The sequence below is a fragment of the Hetaerina americana genome, unplaced genomic scaffold, assembly GCF_022747635.1.
Source record: "Hetaerina americana unplaced genomic scaffold, ioHetAmer1.1.p SCAF_6, whole genome shotgun sequence".
Classification (NCBI taxonomy): domain Eukaryota; kingdom Metazoa; phylum Arthropoda; class Insecta; order Odonata; family Calopterygidae; genus Hetaerina; species Hetaerina americana.
The window spans coordinates 36,769,927-36,797,375 of NW_027287205.1; the positions used below are offsets into that span (position 1 = coordinate 36,769,927).

Here is a 27,449-nt window from a genome sequence, read left to right on the forward strand (position 1 = left end):
TAGACCTTCGAAAAAAGCAAAATAATACCCTGACATCCCAGCTATGTTTACAGTTCAGCAATCTCAGACAATTGTACAGTTTGTAAGAGACTGATTGTATTTTGCTAGAATTTTCCATACAGTGAAAAATATATAACCCCAATTTTTCTTCACTGAGACCTCACTCCTGTATTCCAGAGAATTTTTAAAAATGTCAGCTCTGTGTAAAGTAGCAATCAATCGTATGGAAAAACATAGACCTTTTCAGATTAATTCTAGTGCACCTAAATTTTTCGAAAAACCAAAAATTCACCCGCCTGGCAACCCATTGAATCCTGTAGTTTCCAAAGTTTCTGAGCTTGATCACTCCCAATCCAAAACAGTTGTTCTGGAATTACACCAGATTTGAACTGAAATACCATGTAAAAAATGGGTGTTTTGACTATCAAAGGTCAACCTCACGACTTGGTGTACACTTATGTTGATTTGATGAGAGTAAATTATTCACTACTACCCCCAGCAAAGAAGCCTTGCTGCTAGTTGAGACCACCTTATAGTGAAGAACGACTGGCCACTACAATCAGTATCCCATCCAGATGTGTGCACCTTTCTTGTCTCTTTAAGCAGATGCATAGACAAACACTTTTGAAAGTGTAGTCCTCCCTATCTAGTGATTAACCATATGTGAAAAAAATAAACTGCTGGTTACATTACCAGGGTGATGTATTTTCTACAGTAAGAAGATCAAAAAGATATTTCCAAAATTTCATGAAAGTTTTAAAGAACATCAGCAAAGCCATACAGTTTACTAAAAAAGTAAACCTAAATGGGTGTGTCCATTTCCTGGATTTAAAAATCTCACAGACATGTTAAAAGTTGTAGCTCAAAATTTTTGGATGAGGTATGGCTACTGATGAAACAATACACACTTTTTATAAGCATCATATTTGCCAAAAATTGGTGACCTTAAAATAGCCAATATTCATTGCTCCACCATATATTATGCACTACAATGTTGGAAGAAAATTAAGAGAAAATAACTCAATATAATCAAGGAAATGGATACATGGAAAAATTAACTATCCAATATATTGGACCACAAGCTAGCTGCCAATCAAGTTTATGACATGAGGAATGAGAACTGCGAGTGGCACCAACTCTCATTTCTGAGAAATATATCCCACATACTTGGGAAACATAAGACTCAAGTATATGAGTGCTTATCACAATTAGGTACACCTGATTAGCCCTACTAAAGAAAAAAAGGCATAAAAGTGGGAGGCGTTGACTGCCAGATAGTGATGAGTCATCAATTTATATTAGCCAAAGAGGCAGTGAACTCAAATAAATTATCAGGGATGATTGAGTGTGTTTCCCCAGAGAATATTCCACATCATACTTCCACTGCATCCATATCTCCATTCTACCATATATTTCATATAATAAAATATGGCATTGAATCTGCATCCAGATTCAATTGAGTTGAGATCTCTTTTTGAAAAGAATCACAGGAATGATTGTGACCCCTCAGTACTGTGCTTTCATGATAAGGAACCCAGGTCAGCAGATGAAATGCCCTAAAGAATGCATTTGCACCCCTATTAATATCCCTCCTTGATGTTGACCTCTCAAACTTGACCCCTTGACATTCCCATACCCTACCCCTCCCCAATAGTGCCCTTCAACTTATTCACCAGCTGATCTTCACCCACCTTCCTTAGCCACCAACATGGTCAAGGATAACATAATTCTGTCCCCTCACTCTCTTCTGAAGCTAAATAAACATTTTATTCCCATAGTTGTGCCCCTGATGCGATGGAAGACCAATGGAACTAAGGTCATAAAAAATTAAAGCTCAGTAAAGAACCAATTTAATGTAAAATTTTTTTAAAATGTTGACTTGGTAGATACTGGAAAAGTGCTACGCTTTCTATCTACATTAAGTGAAGTATTTACAAGTAACCCTAAAGTGCTCTGTAGAGAACTACTTATTTTATTTGCCAGTATGTCTCTCAGGTAATGTTGATTTATTGATTTTTGTGAGGTGTTCTCGGAGACTGTCTTGTAATAACGAATTGGTGATAAAAAAAGCCAAAATGAAGTAGAAACCTATGCCTTCATAATTAGGACACACTGAACATTTCATGACAAAATAAAACATCAAGGGATTTTAAGTAAGATACCCTACAAATCTCATCTCCAGGAGCTTTATTATAAAATGTGAGGTATGTTGAATCATCCCATAAATCATTTTGGTCTGTCAATGTGGTGACACAGCACTCAAATGACTAAAACCAAACTCTTTGGATCATCTATTTAGGAAAGTTCTAATAGACACTATTGGAAAAATACACATAAAAAAGTTCATCTCAATTAAAGATTAACATTTCATAAAATGAAGAACATTCAGTTTTGTTCACATACATTGCACTCCCCTATTATAGTACCAGTATGACAGAAGTAAAAATAATTTCACACAACTGAGCTTTGCAAAAAAATATAAAAACATAAACTAAATCTTATGCACTAAATATAAACACAAAATTTTGGATTTTTTGGTGTACCCATATAGAAACATTTTAAATTCCATTGCAGGATAATTAACAATATTATATGTACTTCAACAACAATTTTCAATACAAAACATAATGTAGGATATGGGTAACATTAGGCTCAGATAAATACGGTTTGACAATTGAGAAAGGATGCTCCAAATTTCAACAAATTCTTTTGCTCAATTTCATAACCAGCAATTTTATCTTTTTATGAGGTGATTTTCAAGTTCATATTTTTCAATTTCAATATAAAAGTCATGACAACAAATGGTTCTCACAGTTATTCACCACATCATTTAATTAGTACCAGAGACTCTATAGTTTATCAATTGTTCTATCAAGACAAGATCACTCTGACAAAGTTTGCAAAGTTAAAATTTAATGCCTATTGTGCATATAATTTCAGATATACTTGTCTCATTAAGAAGTAAAATGTATTAATTATTCTTTAACCCCTGAGTGATGAGCTTTAAGAATGACTTCAAAGTTTTTGTCATCCATAATCTGTTATGTGCTCATGGCTTAATGCCTCTCAGAAACAATACATAAAACAGTAAATTTCAAATTTCCCTTTGTTGAACTTTGACAAAATCAGTTCTATTTTGGACAAACTAAAAGTTTTGTTATTATTGGCTATGGTCTTCAAAAGCTTTAATGATTTGGATGTGCATTAAATGATTAATCTAAAACGTTGCTGTCCTCCAGATTTTGGGAAGGGTTAATTCAAAATATATCAACAGAATTATTCCTTTCAATAATCACTATGATTTGATTAGCAATAACCCAGCCAAAATTTTAATATGGTTGTCCTTGATTTATGTCATCCTGGTTTACATTTTTATCAAATTTCAGTCTCCAGGACAATTATGAACTGCTGAACATTAATTTCTCTAGTGTGGCTGTATATCACACCTGCTCTAATTTTCTTTGCACAGGTAGAATATTTTTCATACTTTCTCGGTGTCAAAAAACTCCAGTAATATAAATCAGTATGATAGGCTTCAAAATATGTAGTAATGGTTTTCATTTCAATGAAAAATACGGCTTCATAAAATGTAGTATGCGTTGTTTAATGTTACACCTTAGCACCGATAGAAGTGCATTCTTGACCTATATCAAGGGTTTATGGCACATTTTTTTCTTCATAAATTGCTTTCAAAAATATCCTTTACTCATGTAAATAACTTTTTTTTCATTTTGATAACATAAAGGCAGAAGCCCCATGGTTCCAACTAATATAACAAAGTATAAATATGAGAGACGTTCTCGGAAAACTCCACAATTCACTTTTTCTAATGCCTCCCTAAATTTAAAAGAAAGCAACTAATGTTGCTCTGAATTAACTCATCTAAAATTCATAATTTTGAAGAGAACTGAGCTGAAACACCATGAACTATATGTTTGATTAAGGAATAATTAAAAAATTGGTTGTAATGACAAGAGGTATATCCAAAATATTTCAGTGGATTGACCTATAACGTTTTAGCACAATTATATCAACAAGCATGAGAAAAACATGGATATAAAATGAACTGGCATTTAAAGAAAAGAAAACACAATAGAGGAGCCAATGTTTGATCAAAAAAATCATTATTTCCAATGTCTGCCAAATATTGATTAATGGGCCACAGAGAACATCTTTACATGAGTAAATGCAGCATATTTAACTTTGAAGAGTAAGATGACTCAAACTAGCCTTGACATAGAAAAAGAATTAAAACCATTTAGCAATTAAACTGAAGTTTTACCAAAATTATATTTTCATTTGCTATATTTCATAGCTAACAGAAGGAAAATAATGAATGTTAAATCAAGAATACATTATACAGTGACTTCCTTCCCAAGCATGACTGACAGCTCTTATCAGATGTGTTATGCGAATCACAATTCATTTTATGTAGTCCAACCATGATCAAATAAAGCATTCCAAGCTCATCAAATGAACAAATTATTTGTTTTAAACAAGCCATAAATATATAACAGGACTAAAAACTCATACCAAACGCCAAAGAGTTGGCATAACTTTGGCAAGTGCTTATAACTACGATGAAAAGTGCATATTGCTTTCATTTGATTAGGGTAAAGTTTTCCACACTTGAATGAAGAACAGAAAGAGATGAATGTATTATGGCACATAAATAAGACTCATTATTGGGAAAACTATTTCAAAACAGTAAACTACTGAGTGACACAGCATTGATTCAAGATAAAAATCTATGAACGGCATAGTTAAATATCTCAACTGCTACTCCTGTCCATGCTAGAAATTCCCTGAATTAGTATGTAAACTTTGTGCCAGAAATATAAACACGGCCTAACTTGTGAGCTGAAGAATACAAAATCAAACTACCCCTAATAAAACCATAAATAACAGGTGCACGAAATATTATTTGCGCCTACAATGTATCGGATTGGGAAATATATGGATGCTGAAAAGGAATGCTTGAGATGAAATTCTATGACATATTAATGTAGGTAATTGTCCAAAACCTAAACAAAATCAAATTATATGCCTGATGAGACAGCTCCATTCACTCATACAAATAACCATCACCATTCACATCACCTTTCACAACAAAGATGCACAAATAATCACTCACCACAAGTATTTCATTTCACAGTCAATAGTCCTGACAGAGAATTGTTTTTTTTTCTATGGAAACACACTTAAAAACCATTCAGATAGAATTACTTGCAGTCACACATGTATGAAGGTGATTAGGAAAATAAGTTCTGGAGTAGTTTGGTTGGATATTCACCTAGGGAAATAGAAATACACAATCATAATAAAAGTCTTCTTTTTTTTCAATCTTCGGAGAATCACAGAAAGCTGTTAGCAAAATTTCATGCCAGCAATTGGTACTCTTCATAATTTACTCTCTGGATACTAAATGGCTACCAATAACAGGAGAAAGTGAATCACTTCCCATGAGTTCCTTGTCTCACATTTTGACTCATAGTCATCCTGTTTATAGTTTCACACACTTGACAGCACACATTTTGTAAGTTATAGATTCAGTTAATGCTGAATTTTTTATCGATGTGAAGTCACACTTTTTTCTAGCAACCAAATACTCAATATATCACTTCATAAACAGTTGCTTTCTTGTCCCCAGAGCCGGTGACTATATATTTATCATCAGCAGAGATATCACAGCTCAAAACTGATGATGATTCCTTCGACTTGAAAGAGAGCAGAATAAAATTTAGGTTAGTCAAACATTTAGGTAAATATTTCCTGAAATATGTAATCTTTCTCATGACCATTGATGTGCAAATGTATTATGTTTGTAGAACCACCATGTCAGGATGTTGAATAATAAATATTAGTATGAGAAACCAAACCTCTTCCTCAAAGTTCCATATACATCATGGGGATGCAGCCCATATTTTCACTATCAACATCATCGGTGCAGCACTTAAATGAATGATTCAAAGTAATAAGCTTAACATGGGGACCTTATATGTTTAATTATTAACACCATTTACCGTTGTGAGAAAAAACAAATTTGCACTTTTCCATGGATTTATTGGTAACATACAATGTGTTTTAGTTCATAGAACCATCTTCAGGTACAAGACAAGGTTGAAATTGTGAATACATATTATACCTGTTTGCTGAAAGGGGAGAGAGGAAAAGAGTGAGGAGTAAGGTAGGTGGGGACGAAGAGGGGAAATATGGAAAACCCAAAGAAAAGAGAGAAACCAAAGAAATGAAGAGATAAGAACCTTGGGGGGGGGGGGGGGGAAGATAAGCACTTGTGATTATTATTGAGAGGATGGTTGCCGGTAGCTGTTACCCTGGCAGTAGGAAGGAGGGAAGCATACAAAAGGGTTAGACAGGAAGGGGACATGGAAGGGATAGAGATAGGTTGAGGGCTGAGGTAGACGATGAGTGAAGAAGGTGAAGATGGTTCTATGAACTTAAACGCATAGTGAATTACCAATAAATCTGTGAAAAAGTGCAAATCTGTTCATTCTCATTTTGATGAACTTCCACTACATCTCACCTGAATCTGTTGAACCATTTACCATATTTAATGGAAAAAAGGTGCATGAGCATATATGAAAAATTCCCATTTCAGTAGAGCATATCCAGGAATAAAGTTCTTCCAGTCCATGTATATTAGTTCTCCATGTGATTTTTGAACCATAATATGGAGAAAATGTGTAATTTGTATGGCGTGAAATATGTTAACTCCCAAGTTCTGAATGCCCAAAAGTCTTAAAATCTAACTCTTTTATTCACAGGATGAATTTTGTCAGGACGCTTCAATTTGATTAATTGTCCTTGTATATTTTTTGCTTTCTAATATGTTTGTGATTATTATACTTGACAAATCCTTTCCAAACTGCAATGGTCTTTAGGGAATAAAGCTAAAGATAGAGCTCAGTGAAGTTAAAATTTTGAGGGCATGGGGTATGTGCATCGAAGGCCAAACATCTGAATTAGCATTTGGGTCCAGTTTCACTTTCTTAATGACAGCCATCCATGTTGCATATGACATAAAAAAATTGAGTCATATTTTATCTGTTGTGTGAAACACTATGTAAGATGAATGAATACCTTTAGTTCAACCAATCGATAGATTTATTGAAACTTCTAGCATCCTGATATTTCTGCATTAGAGTTCTCATTTGGACATAATCCACTTCTAAGGATAGAATAAATGATTTTCTTCTTTCATTCATTTTCAAAATTTCCAAAATGTTCTATTAATTAGAACCATAGGTTTACAATAGCCCCATGCAAAACAACAAGGTAAAACTTGTAAATTATTTGGCTCCTTTTGCTACTCTGAGGAAGGGGGAAACTCTTGGACTCCATTCAAATCGGGTCTCATTTTTTTATTTAAGTTCAAAATGATGGCTTGATTAATTTTATTATGAAAGATTAGAATTACATTATGGGCCTAAAGATCAGAAAGTTGGCACTGCAATCTTTATTGCCATAATTTTCAATCATTAAATTGGGTGTGATTGCAAAACTATTTGTAAGAAGTTCCTTTTTTGCATTGTGTTGTATTTATTCTCTTCTGTTATCATCATTGTGAGCACTAAGCACATTTATGTAATGATTGACTATTCTGTGTGGCGTTATTCTCTGAATTATCTAATATGATTAAAAGCTATTGAGTGACTGCTTGTTTGTCATTAACAGAATTATATGTGTATGCACGTAGCTATGGATATTAACCTTTCAATATCAAATAAAATGAAAAGCAATCAGCAGTGTATGTTCGTTGACCCGAACATACACTGATGTATGATCATCTTACAGGAGTCATTATCAGAACCAAATAATATTAATCATGGAAATGCATGGTTACAAATTACTTGCATTGGATTTCACAAGTTGGTTAATTTTGGCATTATTCAAATAAACAACTATAAAAATATTTTTTTACATGCACACTCTTTCAAGCAAACTACAATTTAAAATAAAATTTTCAGCATTAACTTAAGGTGAACTAAAACAGCAGAAAATTTCCAAAAGTACGCACTGCAAACCTGTGGAGTTTAGTTCTCAGAGGACTAGACACTGTCTATTGTGCTGCATGGCTCATTTGACTCACTGTAGTCCATTCTGACCTATTAGCTCATGAATTATTCATTTCTATTTGTGGTTATAAAGTAGGAAAGTAGCCTCCCCTTCCCATTACTTTTTCCCATATAACTTGCTCTTCATGTATCTCTCCTCTAAGTAAGTATAAATTACCTCATCTAGTAAAAAAAGAATTGTGTTACACAAGGAAGATTTTAGAAAAAGACAGGAATTAATGACAAGCACTTGAAGCAAAGATGTAAAGAAAAAATTTCGATATGGAGCATGTTTTTGTATGGTTTCACATTTAACTTCAACTTGGTATTGAGGAAAGACACTAAGTACAGATTGGAAACTTTTAAGAAGTTTGGTGTGAAGAAGAATGTATAAAATAAAACCGACAGATAGGAAAATAAAATATGTAATCCTAGGCATGGTAGAGGAAGATATTTTGCAAATGGGATAGACTCAAAGAAGGAAAGACAAGTGGATGAAGGAGATATTGAGATAAGAAATTTTATATACATGGCCAATAAATCAGGGAGGATTACTCAATGACCAATATAACTAGAACATGTTGATCCGAATCCTTTCAAATACAAATTAACCTCATGAGTTGAGCGTATGAAAACTCAACCACCAGAATCATAATTGTTTTCCAGATATGCTTATAATTATAAATACATACAGCAATTATAAGGATTTTCAGAATAAGTTCAATTGTCAAAATGCTTATTTATTATGAGTAGGTGTAGAGAGTAACACTGTACATTTCTTGAGTTGAATCTGGTAAAAGTCAACTAAGAGAGAATAATAGAAGCAAAAAAAATGTTTACAGCTTAAATGCTCAAAATCTCTGAGTGTGACTTTTGCTTATGCATTGCGGTAACTAATGGGTGAGTAAATATGCAATCATATGGTGAAATAAGATAGAGATAATTTGAATTCAAAGCAAACCAACTGACCAAGGTTATGATTATTGAGCTGCATTAAAAGAAGATAGTATCATTAGGTGCTGCATTTATAGTAAGCCCAGTTTAGCTCAAAAAATTCATGGATCAACATAATTCCATTGAAGCTCTAAAAATTATTTCATTCTTTCCGTTTAATTACAGCAACTGTGTAACAAATGAGGTGACTTTATATTTTGTAATCATATTATTCCCTAATAGGTTGTAGTAATCCAGGGGTAGAGCATTGGACTACTGACTGGCAGGTGCAGGTTTGATTCCCAGGCAAGCCTCTCTAGATACCCTCAGCTCCAGCCAAGCTGTGTGATTTTTTGGGTACCAGATCTTCCTGGCAAACCATAACCACCATAAAGAAAGGCCCTGACAGCCCTACCCTGATGATTGAATTTCACATGCTGTTGGGCTTAGTACTGGTTAAACTCTTCCATCATCTACCGAACTGACCTTCAAGTTGATTACTGAGTGTATGGTTTCATGATTTTATTATTCACTAATGATATTCCTGAGGCAGATTCTGGAAGCATTATTTTATCTTCAATTTAATCAATAAAAATAGAGCTATCTTGTAGACTTTCTTTTAATAAATAATTTTATATCCTATATTTTAAACAGCATTTCTTTGAAACTGTACTGATATCCTGGCAGCATTAAAATAATACTAAGCATAAAACTGAGTTATTTATAGTCCTTTAAGAAAAATTTTTGTTGATCATGAACCATTTAAGTGCCTTGTGTAACTGCTAAAACTTTGGTGCAAAAATTACAGGACTATTTTAAAGAGAAATGAAGAATTTATGAAAAACATTGTTATTCATAACAATTGCCTGAAAATTGTACAAGCTAAATCGTATTATATGATTAGGTGAAAAAAAGAGAATAAAACATAAAATATGAATTAAACAATTGTTATTTGCCTTTAGCCATAAAAAAAATAGTCACTTAAAACAATTGAGGCACTTTTGGGAAAATTTGTCAGTTGCTCACAGTGATGCTGGCATTCAAAAGGGTTAAATGTTGCAAATGGATATACAACTGAAAATACAACTGGAGGGTCCTTATGAAATTAATTGGAGCTATTTTGTCTACTCATGGTTTTACTTTACTTGCCAGGAAAATTAATCCAACTTGCAAGTATCACAAACATGTATAAATTACAGATTGAGGTACATGAGGTGGAACTGTTCCATAATAACAGAGACAAAAACTATTACAATTTTCCACTTAATAAGTGGAAAATTATATTACCCTTCATTTCTGTTATCACAAACATGATCAGTTTTCCAAAATCAAAGAGAACTAAATGTTTGGATGCAAACCAAAATAAATGTTTTAAAACACACCTGAAATATAGAGGCTCCATATGGTGTGCGCCATGCATTCAGAAGATTGTCTTTTCCTGTGGAAACAAACCACTTTCCACAAGCTGCAAATTTCAATGAGAGAACACAACTTTCATGGAGATGTAACTGGTATTTGTCTGGCTTTGCACAGTGAAGCACCTCCACATTAGAGTTTTCCATCCCCACAGCTAACCACTCTCCCGTGGGGCAATACCCAAGGGAAAAGATTTGAGATGAGAAATCATGTTGCTGAAGCTGCCTCCCTTCTCTCAGATCCCAAGACCGCACTGTGTTGTCAAGCCCTCCGGTCCATAGCTTTGTGCCATCAGCTGAGATGTCAATACAGCTTGCTCCATCTGTATGGCCTTGGAATTGCCTCAGGAGAGTCTGATTGTGCAAGTCCCATACTGCAATGTTGCCATCACTACAACAACTGAAGCACACCTGATGGTCAAAGAGTATGTGTCAATTAGGAACGCATTGCAATTAGGCACATCAGACTGAGAAAATACTTCAACAGGTCCTATATCTTTGAACTATTTTGCAAACCTTTTATTATATAAATGATTTCAAATGTTTTATTATGGCGGCAAAATACTTCTGTACATGATGAAATATGTGGTTTCTGTTCACTTTTTACATAAAACAATGAAATTTATTTACAATTGGATACAGCACTATGTATTCATCAATTACCTCTTCAATTTGAAATTCAATAGGTAAACATTTTCTGGTTCCATTTTATATCACTTGCAATTAGTGTTTTACAAGGTTTGATTCTTTTGAGACCTCTTTCAATATTTTCAAAAGGTTGGAAAGTCACAGCTCATACAAATTGGCACAATTTAGACTGATTTAAAGTGTACATGAGTGTTGTGGTTTCAATGGTTTATTTTGCAAGTGCACAGTGTCATTGAGTCAAGGTATATGATATGACTGTTAGTTATAAGTACTTTTAAGCATTTTGAAAAATTTGATAATTAGCAATGAATTCAACTTTAAGACTGATGTAAAAATTTGTAAAATTGCTGCATGCTAGCAAATATAATATAAAAGATTATTAATAATATAAAATATAATATAACAAATTATATTAAAATATAATTTAAAGGAAATATATTACTGTTGCTCTTCCCTCATTTCTCTGAATTTGGAGTTTCTCTAACACTTGTGTAGTGCGGAAAATAAAGTCATAGAGTAATGTTTTCATTCACAAAAGTTATTTACATATACATTGAAAATAATCATTTTGTGAATGGATAGGATTTATGTAAAATCAGTCATAATTAATTGCTTTTAGTTTCAACAAATAGACTGATAATTTGGCCATAAAATCTTCAGGAAATATACTATATTGCGTTAAATTACATTCAAATAGTCATTTATCACTACCTGGACCACTCCTAAAATCCTAGAATAATCTCATCTCACTGGCCTTAGTGCATCATCTACCACAATGATGTACATATCTGACAACAAGTACTCAAAATACTGTGGTTGAAGTTCACATTCATTATGTGGGTACATAACAGTCAAAATTACCTTGAATGTCAAACTAAGTTATGACATGGGAGACGTTTGAGCTAATTTTTCGTTTTTGAAATAAGACACTAAACAGTGGCTGTATCTCAATGGTGGTGAAAATTCCCAAAAGGTGACTGAAAGGGTCAAAAATTTATCAAAAATAATGAACAAACCTTTGAGTCAGGAGAAATGGCTAAGGCATAGCAAGCAGGGGCACTAGACGTCAACTCAGCTTTGATGCGTGGCGTTGGGGATGCTAGCTCCCAAATGGACAATGTGTTTGCCTCTCCTCCTACAATTAATGTTCGACCATCTGGCAATAACTTAACAGACCTTATGTAGTTGTCTCTTTGCTGCAGGAAGAAAAATTCACAAAATCATTAAAATCATACCAAAAATTTTTATATGTAGATTCAATTATGTTTCACAGGTGGATTAAAATTATATACCCACATCGAACAGTCTTTACCCACATGCATATTTGTTTCAGATTAGCCAAAGGATGAGTGAAAAAGATTCAGTTGTATTAAAAAAAAATATTGGGAAAGAAGGAGAATGAGGAATGGTCACATTACAGAGAAAGGGTAAAATAAGTATATTGTACAGAAAAGTGAAAGCACTGTCAGGAAATAGGAAAGGAAAGTCCACGCACAATATTATAGACACCATGGGGGAATTATTCATAGGTATAGAAAAAATTCAGGAGAGATGAAAAAATGCATAGAGGAGCTAAATGATAAAGATATTTGGCCAGTAAGTTTAGCTATTGAATGAGAATGTGATATTGATGAAAATATGTTAGGTCAAGACATACTTGGTTGCTTGACAGAAAATCCATTAAAGGAAATGAAATCAAGTAAGGTTATAGGGATGGATAGCATACTTACAGTAGCACAGTGGATGTTTAATAAAGAGTAATAGTGATTTTTTTATTCACATATTTCATGGCATAAAAATTTAATTTATGTAATTTTTTAAGCCTCATGTTCACTGTATATGTGGCACAAGTTTAATTGATTTGACTATTTTTAAACGGTAGAATAGAAATAAAGATAATTGTGCCAGCTGTAGCCATTGCAAGTAGAAACATGTTCAGTTCACCCATGGTAATGATGGATGTAACTTGTGATGCTGCATTGAAATTTTGCTTTCACTTGAACAAGTAATATGCCGAGGTTCCTGCAATGTTACAGGAGGCTTGCGGAGAGCACTCTAATGCCATAGCACAGGTAGAAGATCATTTAAAATGCTTAAAGAGTGAATACAATCAATTTCAAAGGAGGACATCCTGAGCTCCAGTCACTGTGCTTACAAAATTAAACATTATTAGAGAATATCATTGAATTAAATTAAGAGCTTCATCAGAAATATTGAAATTTTCTTTGGGTGGCACCCACCCGTTGGTAACAGAGAAATTGCTCACAAGACATCTTTATACACATTGTCCACAAAACGCATGATGAAATCCTGACTACCTAATGAGAACCAATGGGAATGTGTTAATTTAGACGTTGCACTATGTGACTTTTCCCTGTTTGTCAGTGTGAAGAAACACCTTCATGAAAGGTGTTCTTCTTCATCAGAAGCAGGCATGGGTAAACTGACTATATTTCAACTTACAAGGAGGGCCATTGTTGCAAACCAACCAATGAAACTTGTACCACATATACATTAAACATTTAGCAAACATAATAATACATACTTTCAAATAAGTTGTGAAATGTGATTAGGTTTTTACAGGCAAAAAAACCACAAACCAATTGAAATTCATAGACAACTTTGTGAAGTGAACGGAAATGGAATAATGAGTGGAGGCAGAGTGAGGCAGTGGTGCATTCAGTTAAAAAACGGCAGCACCAATGCTTACGACGAGGACAACAGTGATCGGCCTAGCCTTGTGACAGATGAACTGACAGTGAAAATTAATGAAAAAAGTTGTGAAATCACTAATTTATGATTACGGATCTCTCAGTAGACGTGGCTTGCAACATAGCATTTGAAATTGATACAGAATTGCATGCTGGTGTAAACAAGTGTTATGCAGTAACAAGAAATTTAGGTTTTGTTCATATATATGCATGTTATTCTTAACTAATAAGATTAGACTGTATTCATAAAGAGCAGCCAGTGGTATAATTTATAGCTCATGAAAATGAGGCCTGCAGGAGTGTTTGAAAGGTAACCTTAAGATAGCTCTTATGGCTTGTTTCTGAACTTAAAAAATCTTTTGGTTATGGCTTGAGCAACCCAAGAATATAATGCCTTAAGATAATCAAGGCTGAAAATTTGAATGATAAAGATATTTTAGGATATTCAAGTTAGTTCTAAAAAACAAATATCTCAGCTGAAAGAGAGTTTTATTAAGTTTAAATTTTAAAATGCCCATAAATAAGGACCATTTTAGGGATGATTCAATCTGAACACCCAAGAAATTTACACTGTCAACAAAATTTAGATCCTTATCATAGATTTAAGCGACAGTGATGGATTTTTGCCAAAATAAATGCATTCTGTTTTCGTACATTTCTTGACAATAAGTTGTTTTGAACCAAACTTTGAAGGCATGTTACTGTGGAGTCTACTTTTTTGTAGCTCAGTACTGATTTTGGCATTTATTAGAACAGTAATATTATCAGCAAAAAGAATGGATTTGGCATCAAAAATACAATCTGGCATATGTAGAGTAAAAATAGCAGAGGACCCAGGATAGAGCCCTGAGGAACACCTGTTTTAACATCTTTTTTCAACTGATAGGTAGTTTGATTTGTGATTTGTAGATTCATTAAGATGGGATACTCCTGACTACTTGATGTAGTCAGGAGTATCCCAGCCCTGGATATATGATCTGAATCATTTATTTGAAATGCCCAAAATATCAAATTTTCTTAATTTCCTTGACATAATCTAATGATTTACAGAGTCAAAAGCCTTAGTCAGCTCAAGGCATATCCTCAAGAATGAATACTGATTGTCCACAGCATGCAGTGCAGTTGTAATTAAATCATGGAGTGCTGTTAATTCTGATTTACATTCCCTAAAACCATTTTGTTGGTAAGTGTTTTTCCAGAAAGTTTACCATATGTTTTAGGATAACTTTTTCAAAAATTTTAGTAATGCCAGAGATTAAAGTCATTGGTCTGTAGTTTCCTGCATCGTTCATATAACATTTACATTTCTACTTGAACATACCAGACAATCCAGCTGTGAAACAGGACTTTTTCCACCAGGTTGGCTAATATCCCAAACTTTGACGCATCCTTTTCCTCCAGTGTACACATACTTGGTAGGATTACTAATTGTAACAGCACAAACAACTTCACCATGAGATAATGTATTAATCTGCCGGGCATGTCGAGGGATTCCCGGACCTATTAAAGCATCTGTTGGGAAAGGTACTGGCTGGAGTTGACCTTCTCCATTCATATGGAAGGAATACGCCCTGAAAATAAAGATCACTTGGTAAATTATGACAACACTAACATGTAGGCACAACTATACTGGGAGGGAATGCTTGGTTATAGTTTTATTTCTAACAGTTTATCATAAAAAAAACTGAACAAAAATCAGCAATCATGGTAATTAATAAATTATGTTGCTTGCAAATTTTTACTATACATATTTTTTTAATACTTTGTTTTTAACAGGGCAGTGTGATAATTTGCATATACCATTTGTCAGATACTGTGCCTGGGGCATGCAGTTATAAAATAAATTAAATTGGAAGCACATCTGCAAGAGATAGGTATTACTTCATACAATTGGGGAGTTAGGATTGTTTAAATGCATCTGTTTATTTATTTGATAAGCATGCTTCCTTTTTCACTTTATCCTGGCACATATCCTGGATCAGTAACCCTGATCAACTTAAAAATAAATATTATTATTATGACCTAATAAATAAGAGACAAAATTATGTTAAAAAATAAATTGCTTTAAAGGTGGCTTAAAACTTTAGAAACTAAAGTGATTTCCCCTAGATAATGAGGCCAGAATCAAACAGAGACTAAATGAAACAACTCTCCAATTTACTTAAGTGCATAAAGAAGGAAATCTTTTTATTTAATCATGGAAACTGGCAAAACTGCAAGAAAAAGCACCCCATGTGATTAGGAATGCAGTATTTTGGTCTTGTTCAAAGTCATTAAAATTACCCGGCCAACATTTTTTTGAGGGAGTGAAAGAAAAATGGCTATCAAATTTTGTTTCTGTATAATCCAGTAAGTCAGTATGTAATACCATTAATGCTGCTTCCCTTTTGTGATCACCACATAGCTACCATATGAGTATCACATATTTGGGTTATGCCACCAAGAAAATTTTCATTTGTGCACTTTAGCACAGCTTCACATTGTTTTTGTGTTTTTAAAGTATGCCACAGTAAATTGCAAGAAACTTACGCTTTTGTTCCTGTGAGACCACCAAGACCATTGGACCCAAGATTAGGAGTTCTTGAATGGGGATGAGGATCATAACCCATCTGAGAAAAAGAAAAATTAAAACACTAATGTTAAAGGTGGAAATTTTAGCATAATTATTTACCTATCCAAAAATCCTTCTTGAAAACAATGATAACTAAGAGAGGAATGCAACATCACTAAAACCTTACAAAAAATTGTTAACCATTACCAGAAATATCAATTTCAAATATGCTTTCAAGGAAGGTATGCTAATTTTCCATTTTCTACATTTATCAGTACATACAAGTTCACATACTCAAATGATGCATGTCATTCTCATATTCAAACAATGCTTCTTTCATTATCATACACTGTTAAACTTGAATGACAACTCATTATTGCCGGATGCAAATTGAATCAAAACACTAAGATATGCTTGTTGTATTGAAAGCATAATGCATTCTTTAACGCATTTATCTCCCCTAACTAAAAGCAAATCATAATGAACATGCAAACACAGCAGACATGCACACTATGAGGTTAGAACTGATTACTTTGAGGCATAAAACATGAGAAATTAACACAGAGTGTCCAATTAAAGCATCTGAGGCTTAAGGTACAGATAAAAGATCAAATGAAGATGGACAGAGAACAAGGTTGCCTGGCAAGTTGACCTTTAAGGCATGTGTTAGCAGTTGCCATGAATTATTATTAATCAAGTAAGTTATATTCTTGGGGTAAAATAACAAATATTTCATTTGGTAAAATTATTTGAGGAATTCCTGAGGAGCAGTGCATGAATTAAATATAGAGGCAAAATTACATGACAGAAATTATTATACAAAAGAATCAAAATTAAAGCAACCTGGAAGTTAGAAATAAAACAATTTGCTAATGATCCAACCGTCTGCAAATATTAAATTTCCTGATTTGCATGATTTTATCAGAAAGCATTTTAAAATCAAGAGATTAACCTCTAATCACCCTAAAGACTTTTTAGATTTACAACTTTGTTTAAATTGTTAAAAAAATTCCACATCAAAACATTTACATGTAATATCCTTTCCAATTTAAACCAATTAGGTCATGACACAATTGTTGCAACATTTAGCAGAAAGAGAGAATATTCCATTAGAATAATGAGTATCCCAAAAATTGAATTTTCACAATGCAGACACAAATAACAGGCAGATAACATGATCATATGCACAGTAAAGGCCAAGAAATACACAGCAGTGTTTTTCTTATGAGTTGCAGCTTACTGGGATTTATTATATCTGTTGTAACACTGCCCAATCAAAGAGAATAATTCACAGTATAAACTATTGGGGTAAAGTTTCCATGAATATATCTTTTTTGAATAAATTGCTAACTGGTAATGAAGAGAAACAGCCTATTTTTGAGCAATAAAAAAGATTGACTTCCAAAATAAGCTGCAGAGATAATGCAATTGACTTATGATGGTAGACTACTGAATATGCACCAAGGCATGGTCAAGAAGGAGAAAAGGTTGTAGGGAGAAATTCAAAGAAGGCAGGAAAAGTGGATGCAGAGCACATTGAGTGTCAATGGAGTATTGAAGAAAGTGATAGACAAGATAATTGGATAAGTGAGGTAGTTTACAAATGAGGTTAAGTTTAAAAAGGTTGGACAGAAAAATGAGATCTGGAAAGTATGTAGATTTAAAAATAGCCAATTGCAAAAGAGGTGGGTGTTACTGTATTTTGCAGCATGTGTAGCAGTGTTTAGTTCCTGGGTCCATCTAAAACCATCCTTTACCAACAGACAACAATCAATAAATAATTACATGATTGAGTCAAATTTCAAGACTTTCAAAAAATGTTTGTGTAATTAAGCCTTAATTCATTTCAGTAAAATAATTTTGGATAATTTTTTAAAAATCTTATAATAATCTACTTTTTTTACAAACCTATTTTAATTCTAATCTGCTAGCGCTACAGCTAACTTTTCAAAATTACAACACCGATTAAAGACCATCAGAACTCACTGCAAATATAAGTTATTAGTGCATCAATTATTATTAATCATTATTACTTTGAGTAGGAATGAATGCACCTCAATATAAAATGCAATAGAGCACATTGATCCCCTGTAGTGACCTTTTGTACAGTATTTGTTTATGTATCATTTAAATATTTATTACACATGGATATTTTTAGCAAATGTAAATAGTTAACCGAGATTATATTATAAATAAGTCATCACTATATTAAAAGAGATATTTTTGTTACAATAGTACATACATTGTTAACATTAGAATATCTGTGAATGTAAGGCTATATGATTTGATGCAACGTAATACTACAGCATCAACCCTCAGGTTAGGTGTTCATGATGCAAGGGTATGAAGGTGTAGAGAAATAAAATATGAATTCACAAATGAACTCTACTTCCCCACAAATATTTAATGTGGTTATTAGGGGTGACCTGGAGTTATTCATATGGAGAAACCTTTATATACACCTACATATAAATACTTGGTAGCGGGACCATATCTCCATATCTTTCTGGGAATCTATAGGCCAAAGTTTTGACTGTAAGCTATATCAGTCTTGAGCTAACTTGCATTGTTATTATGGTATATATAAATATTCTGCATCAGTTTTCAAAAGCAAAAAGAACAATAGAGCTGAACTTCAATGGAAAAGTAGCCTAACATGCCTCTGTATGTCCCTGAATGTCACTTCACAGGAAGGAAACACACGATGAAAGGAAATTGTACATATTTCATCAGTAAGTCTCAAATGGAAACATGCATCATTATTTCAGGTGTCATTTTTAGTTCATTTTGCAGCAATGATTCTTGGATGGAATACAGATCTGGTTTATGTAGAAGACAATGGAATGAAAAAAAAATATAAAAATATAACAAATCTTTTTCTGACTGCTCTCCTAAATGTCTATCCTATTTTTATTTACTACCTTCAAATACAGAGTATATAATGCCCATTGTCTTTCTCCTTCCTTGCTCCCCAATATTCTCCCTACCATCACCTTCACTACATATTTCTTGATGAACTTATGTTAGAGGGCATGTTCAAAAATTCGAAATATGAACCCCTTTTTTAGATAGACATGCTTTGATTGGAATAAATATTTTGCTATCACTGAACACCCAGATGTTAACCCTGTTAAATTTTCTTGTTTTTACCTTTCATGAGGGAAGCTAACAAAAAAATAACAGATAATATCTGGCACAATATGGAGTGCATCAACCAATAATCCTCCATTACATTTAATACATATTAAAATTATGATTCTTTTTCATGGCATGGCATTGACCATTGATCATAAAAATACTAATAAAAATGATTTCTGCAGTTCTATAGACCCACCACAATTAAATCCTGACTACACTCAATGTACAAAGCTTGCTCTTTGTGAAACATTCCATTGGAAGACACTCATTCTTCTGCCTTGATATTTCACACTTTAACAAAATCCTCATCAGATTTTTTGGACACCCTCGTCAAGAACAATATGCAAAATAGGTAAGGAAATAGAAAGAACAAGAATGGCAGGAAATGCTACGCCGAGGAGGGTACGTACTAAAGACTTCGAGTAAAAGCAATGGGCCAAGGTGTTGTGCTGAGAGGGAAGGGGGTCGTAAAGGCCATTGGTGGGAGGGGTCTTAACACTGCTTCGGGAACCAGCTGTTGAAACTGCCACTGTTGACCCAGCGGACACTGGACCTCTAGCCAGAGAGGAGAAGAGGGAGAGGTAAGGCGGGAGGCCCAGCACCCAAGGGCCATGTCCCAGTCCAACGCCAGACTTCAGCATGCTGGAACCATTCTGCGTGGGCAGACCATGGGAGTTGGGAGTCGTTGCTTTGGTAACTGGGGTGGAGGGTTTTTCAGCCTGCAAGCGAACCAATTCCATGGTTCCTATCCATACCATTCACACTTTGGTTCTTGGATCCATTAATGTATTTAATTATTACTCAATTAGCTCCTTAAGTGACAGTATAGTTTAAAAATAACACATAATGTACATATTTTACATGACTTGGAAAGGAAAAGTAGGTACCTATATGTAGGTCAGGAAACCCAAAACATTGGCTAACCAGTTTGAAATAGTCTTAGTACATACTGTCAAGCGAAATGACCAAAGCAGATGATGTGTATTTTATTTTGGCACCAGTAATGTCAAATTTTTTAATTACCACTTAACTTAGGTTTAAAGATAACTACCACACCAAAGAGGTGAGGCTTGTAGCTTTTAAAATCTACAGACTCTTTCATGATTCCATACGTTTAAATCCATACACAACTCAGAGGGCTAAATCCACCACATGAATCTCATTTGACAAAGTTTCACGTGATTATCAATTAGGCAGAAAATCAAAACAGCTAACGCCATAGAATTACTTTCTTTCATGTAATAATGTGAATGGAAAACACATTAGCCAATTGCTATTGAAGTTTCTCATTAATTGAAACCATCAGAAATAGAGCCAATCTCATGAATGCTTGCATATTACTACTGACTAAACGTAAGTACATAAAGTATAAAGTTCATATCATAGGTCACTATCTGAAAAAATTGAGGGGCAGTCAGTAAATAAGTCACAAATTATTTTTGAATGGACAAATGAGTTTAAAAGTGCTTTATTTTATGTTAGCATGATCCAGATTGATGAGATTCCATTATAAGAGACGAAAACTCCCACCACTAAGAAAATCAGTTCCACCACATCACACCTGAATCTGTAATTTATATTGATCATGTTCGGTAATTATGGAATGATTTCCCCATTAATCAAATGAAATATCCAGGCCTACAGACAAGAGAAGAATGGCATCAATATGATAATGCCAGACCTCGTGTGTTCAGATTAATCTATGATAGAATTGATGAATTAGGTTGATCACTACTTTGACCACCATTCATGTCCGAATTGGCCTAGCTCCAAGCAAGACTCACATGGTTAGCCCACTAAACACTAACCTTGGCAGCAATGTCTCATGGGTCATGAGGACATTGAACAGGAGATGCATATTTGATTTACACAACAATTTCACCTTTCCAAAAACTTTGATACAGTTTACTGATGCATGTAAAGTAACGGGATCAGTGTATAAATGTTGTAGTTGATGACATTGAAAAATAAAAATGAATTTTGGGTACACATCTAGTTGAACATTTTATTTACAGCCTGTGTGGCCAAATTACTGACTTGCCCTCATAGTATCAAATAATTATAAATCAGCAAGATGACACATTTTTGGAGTAGGTTTTGCATGCAAACCTCAGCAATAAGAATTGCAAATGTAATCAGGTAGGACACCTACTAATACTAATTTTATTGCTAAGGAGATGCTCAATTAAAATTGATTTTACCCTCTATATTTAAAACACTAAAACGAAATTCTTATAATAGATTAGGAAGGGAAATTATCAATTAATTCTTTTTGAGATAAGTATATATCTAATGTATTTAAGGAAAAAGTGCTTTTCAGTTGTGTATTGAAGTTGATACTCATGTAAATAAATGTATGCTAGGTACTTTAGGTCCTAAGCAATGCATATGGGTATAGAGCAGTCCGTTATAAAATCCAGAAATTAAACTTATAATAACACCTATGGCACATCCAGGTTTGCTTTACCAACGTCATAATGAAGACCTACTTTTAGCTATGATAAGTCCTAATTATAAACTCAAAATAAGAGCTAGGAAAATTGACCTTGACTATGCCTCTTACATGCAAGAAAAGGTAGCACTTAATTTTAGTCAAAAACAGATGGACCAAATTGAAACTACAGTTCAAAAAATCGCATACTTATGTATTTTCAATGGACAAATTAAAATCAGTTCTTTGCATTACATAGTGAAAATCTGAGAAAAAGGAAAAAAATGCTCATTCATTTCACGTTGTAATTCTTCAGCTGAATATTCACTTTAGACTCATGCAAATTCTAAAACATAGTTTGGTATACTACCTATGATTTTTTACAATTTCAGAAATGGATTTAAATTTGCAACAACGAACTTGTATTAAATTTTGCGTAAAAAACGGATTTAGTGGCGCACGGACGTTGGAAATGTTGGAAAAGTGTTTCGGCAACGATTCTCTAAAAAAAACGGTCGTTTACCAGTGGCACGAGCGGTTCAGAAGTGGTCGTGAGTCAATCGAAGATGATGAACGCAGTGGCAGACCATCGACATCGAAAGTCGGTGAAAAAATTGATAAAGTAAAAGAAATGTTGGTCAATAACCGCAAATTAACCATCAGAGAAATAGCGGAGGACTTGAACATTGCCTATGGATCCGCCCAAGACATTGTGGTTAATGATTTGGGTTTCCGTCGTGTAGCAGCAAAGTTGGTTCCAAAAGACCTCAATTTCATGCAAAAAAGAGACCGTGTTGACGTCGCAAAAGACATGATTTGCGAGGCTGAATCCGATCCCACATTCATCAAAAGGATCATTACTGGAGACGAGACGTGGGTTTATGAGTACGACACGCAATCCAGACATCAGGCAAGTGAATGGCGTTCACCAAATGAGCCGAGACCAAAAAAACCACGTCGTTTTCAGTCAAAAAAGAAGGCAATGCTGACGGTTTTCATGGATTACAACGGTGTAGTGCATCATGAATTTTTGCCAGAAGGCCAGACAGTAAACAAAGAGTATTATTTGGGCGTTATGAGACGTTTGCGTGAAGCAATTCGCCGAAAGAGACCAGAAATGTGGGCAGAAAACTCGTGGATTTTGCACCATGATAACGCACCGTCGCACAGTGCTATCATTATTCGTAATTTTTTGACGAAAAATGCAACAAATACCATCCAACAGCCACCGAATTCACCTGATTTGGCTCCCTGTGACTTCTTTCTGTTCAATCGAGTTAAAAAACCATTACGGGGAACGCGTTTTAGCAGCCGAGAGGAAGTAATGGAAAAATCGCAGGAAGCACTGATGGACATTCCGAAAACCGAATATAAAAAATGTTTCGAGGATTGGATCAAGCGCTGGCATAAGTGTGTTGCGGTCGATGGGGATTACTTTGAAGGGGACAATATAGATTTAAATGAATAAACTTGTATTTTTAATTTTCTGAATAAATTCCGGGAAATTTTTGATCAAGGTAGTATATTTCAATAACAAAGGCATCAAGTGCAAACTATCTCCCCAAATTCTGGGTTACAAGTTCAGATTTAGAAAAAAAGGAATAAAAAACAGGATTGGATTCATGAAATTCCAAGTGCAGGTAGTTGTTTCCCATAAAAAAGGTATTGGCTCTGGTGGTAGACATTTCAGTGGGATTCTGATATCCACTAGTGTTCTTTGTAAATGTTGTGGCTCCAATGGGAAGTGAGAGGAATAGCTAGGACAAGGAGTGAGAGGAGGATGGATGGACTACAAAGAGAGAAAAAAAAACTCGATGGAAAGTCTTGAGACTTGCTTCAAGGCCTACCTTTTCACATAACATATTTCTAACCCACTTTCAGAAAAACCTATTCATATTAGTGCTAACTCAGAGCACTGTATATTGGCAGCATTTTTCAATAGGATAATTCTTCTTCCTTGGTCATCCTTGATTAACCAGATGGCAGCTTGCTAGCCCCCCATCTAACATGAAGCGAATAATCCTTGTTAAGACCTTATTCCTGCTCTCAGGTGTGTGCCCTCTTGCACACTGTCTCACCACCATCTCTCCATTACATGAGAAATTCATGGCTAAAAATTGATCTCATTAATGAAGATCTATTTTAAAGTCAGAACATGGAGTATTTTTATCCTCCTGACATTTCAATGCCAAGGGCATGAACCCATTAACATACTGTCCCATTCTAAAAATGCACCCCCCTCACAAGATGAGGGTGTGCATGCACAAAGCAAATACGTATAAAAGACATGCTTGGAATCATCAGAAACAATTATGTGCTTGTCTACCCATATTTTCCTGAATTCACCACTGCATGTGTTTCTCCAGGCAAAATAAAGAATAACCAGGAATGTAATTGTTAATTTAATGACTAAAATATGCCCATAAAGCTATTAACCAATGAATGTGAGAGACAACTATTGAAAGCAATAATTATAATTCACAATTTTAATCATCAAATCGTATGATGAAATCACAATTAAAGTCCATAACTCCTGCTGCTGGATGAGACATTTAATTGTGGATACCTTAATTTTGTTAATAATTGGTAGGTTTATTCCAACCATACTGACTAGGATGCTGTAGAATGGACCAAGGTGATTCCCTTTTTTCCATCCCCTCACTCTCAGAATCCCTAATTGTGTATAAAGTGACTTATATAAACAAGATGGAATGTTTAATTTATGTTAAAGGCAAATATGATGAAAGTTCATTCAAAGTGAGTAATGCTACATCAATTATTGCAATGAGGAAGTGGTTGAAAACTTATTCGATACTGAAATTCTCATGAAGTAATGGCTGAGTGGGTACATATCACGTGTTTTTAATCAATTAAACCATTTTTATTTTTTTCTTCTTTTAACAGTATACATGTGTACAAATTTTTACTGACACTACACTGGGACAACATGGTTAGTATCCCAAGGATTAGCATTTGGAAATCACCATTAGGAACGGGTTAGCCATACAATTAGCAGCAAGAAAATGAAATTAAACACCCATCTGGAAAGCAGGAGAAATCAAAATTGCTATGGATGCCACTTAGTGCTGAGATCTTACATCTTTACTTTTCAGGGAGGGGGTACTTCGGTTTGAGCTTGATCCGCTTCTGCTCGGGGGCCTCTCCGACTTGATGCCGGGAATGCCTCCCCCTCCCCCACCACCCGCACTGCTGCTGTTGCTCCCAGCACCAATCTTCTCACCATTTTCCCGTATTATGAGGTCTCCAGGGTGTTCACCATTTGGCTGTGGCGAGGACGGGTCCTGGGAATGAAACGCGACGATGCAGTCACGTCAGCTTTGTGTCGAGTGGTGAAAACCTTTTTCATTTCAACTATTTCATGACAGAATACTGATCACTCGAAAGCATATTTCATGAAACCTGAACACCCTAAGAGGCAAATCATTATAATTATAGGCAATTTACCAGTTAAGGTAGGTTTTAGATGGACACAAGCTACAAAAAGTTGCAATAATAATTCCTCTGCCTCTCCTAATAGAGCACAACCTCAATCAGAACCTACAGTAAGCCTAAATTTAATTCTGCATACTTCCTTCCTCCCTTCATTCCATTTAACATGCCAACCTATTCTTGCCACTACCTCGCTGGCCTAACTTTCTCCTCTCTGATACAGTCTTCAATATTCCATTGCCAATCTAAATGCTCTGCGACTAGCTTCCTCGTCTCATTTAGATTTCTCCCAACAATCCTCTCTACTCCTCCACCACACCTAGTTTTCCTTTCTTTCCATTTCACCTTTTCCATCTTTCTCCGCCAGCATATTTTAAAAGGCTCCAATCTATGCCTTAACATCCTTACTCAACATCCCTGTCATCAATTGTTTCATATTTGTGAAAGCTTCTTTGTCTAATGTAATTCTTCATCTCATGTCCCTACTACTTTAACCATTCTGGTCGAAAACACTTATAGCTTATAGATAGGTAAACTGTTCCACCAGTTCAATTTCATTAGTTCCTATTTTAGTATTTTACTCAGCTTTAGATTTACCCTGTCTTAAAAACTGCACAATCTTTATTTTACAAACATTTATTCTCCTCTTATGCCTATCACACTGACTTTCCAAAGCATTCAATAATGTTTATAACCCCTTGGCTGACTGATCAACTAAAGGTTGATCATTATAGCCAGGAAACAATAATGGCTATTCTAATGTTAAGAAACAGGCTAACTGAAAGGTGAGCCACAACTGGTAGTCACCATGCAAATAAAAATATTTCTGCCAACTGCCAGTTTCATACTTCCTGATATCTAAAAACATACTAAGTCTATGTGGTGTGAAGTTTACCGACTTTTGCCATTTGAAAAATATTCCACTATTCAACCCACTTTATGACTGCAAAGATAATGTGCAATTAGAGTTTACTTTGATGCAAAACTTGCGATTGACTCTTAGATCCATCTAATCGTGAAACATATTTTTAATTCTATTGTGACCGGGAATGATTGAATTTTTGATTCACCTTGATGCGAATTAAATATTAACAGGATAAAGTTTATAAAATTTCTCTTTTCCCAAATGTTGTGGATTGTGGAACCCTCGGTAATGCATGGGTGTTGTGTAAATTCTAATTGTTTGACCTGTAGATAAAACCTGAGGGCAAACCAAGAATGGCTTAAGGGGCAAACAGTTCTAATTTTAGTTCAAAAGATTATTGCATGTCATGTGCATATAATTTATTCAAGAAGAGTCTCATGGCATTATTAAAATTCTTACCTCATTGGCCACGTCAACCACTAAGTCTTGATCACTCTTTTCCCCATCACTATCCTGTTAAGAAAGATTCAAAGGAGGTTAATAAATATGTAACTTAATTTGGAAAAACTTATATCTAACCATATATTTCATAACTAGAACTTACTGGAAAGTAAAATATTAATTGAGGTATACTGTTAGACCAAGATAAGATTTCCCTCAATTACCAAAGACAAAAATTGAATGTATTTCTCTCACAAATGAAGTATTTAATTAATTTTAATTCTTGATGCCAATATTCTTGAACTATTGATTAATCAAACTGGAAAGGCCATTCACTCACACTCATGTGGCCAAGCTTGTCTTCCTTTCTCCTCTTTAGATCTGAATCAACATCTGGAGATCTCGACCGATATTTGTCCCTTTCAGCTGGAGATATTGAGCTCCTCTGAAAAGCAAGAACAAATAGTCAACATAAAAACCAAAATACTCCACCAAATTGTGCACAAATAATAATAAATTATACAAACACTCCTTATGTTTGATATTCTGAATTAGACAAATTCTTAAAAGGAACTTAACAAAAAAATTTCATGATCTATCTATACTGCATGCTTTATTGCACAGATTTATTTGTAACTCATTGCAGTGCACTTACTGCTTGGCTAAATTGAAATTTGATTTTATGTAACAGGCATGTAAACTATAACACAAGTTAATATAATTCCTAAATAAAAATCAAACTATTCAGTTAGAGGTGAAACAGATCCAGGATCCATCACCCACAATTTCAA

The 27,449-nt window shown here is 34.4% G+C and overlaps 1 protein-coding gene across 1 annotated transcript in view; it reads right to left on the reverse strand.

Annotated features, from left to right (window-relative positions):
* Positions 1-3,579: 3,579 nt before the first annotated feature.
* LOC139695307 (protein groucho-like) overlaps positions 3,580-27,449 on the reverse strand; it is a 777,395-nt gene continuing 753,525 nt past the window's right edge. The window contains exons 9-16 of the mRNA XM_071594012.1: positions 26,999-27,103; positions 26,677-26,730; positions 25,001-25,204; positions 16,312-16,391; positions 15,104-15,353; positions 12,088-12,267; positions 10,391-10,834; positions 3,580-5,717 (exon numbers count right to left, since the gene is read on the reverse strand). Coding sequence (XP_071450113.1) covers positions 5,610-5,717; positions 10,391-10,834; positions 12,088-12,267; positions 15,104-15,353; positions 16,312-16,391; positions 25,001-25,204; positions 26,677-26,730; positions 26,999-27,103 — 1,425 coding nt within the window. The 3' untranslated portion in view covers positions 3,580-5,609. The remainder of the gene's footprint in view (positions 5,718-10,390; positions 10,835-12,087; positions 12,268-15,103; positions 15,354-16,311; positions 16,392-25,000; positions 25,205-26,676; positions 26,731-26,998; positions 27,104-27,449) is intronic.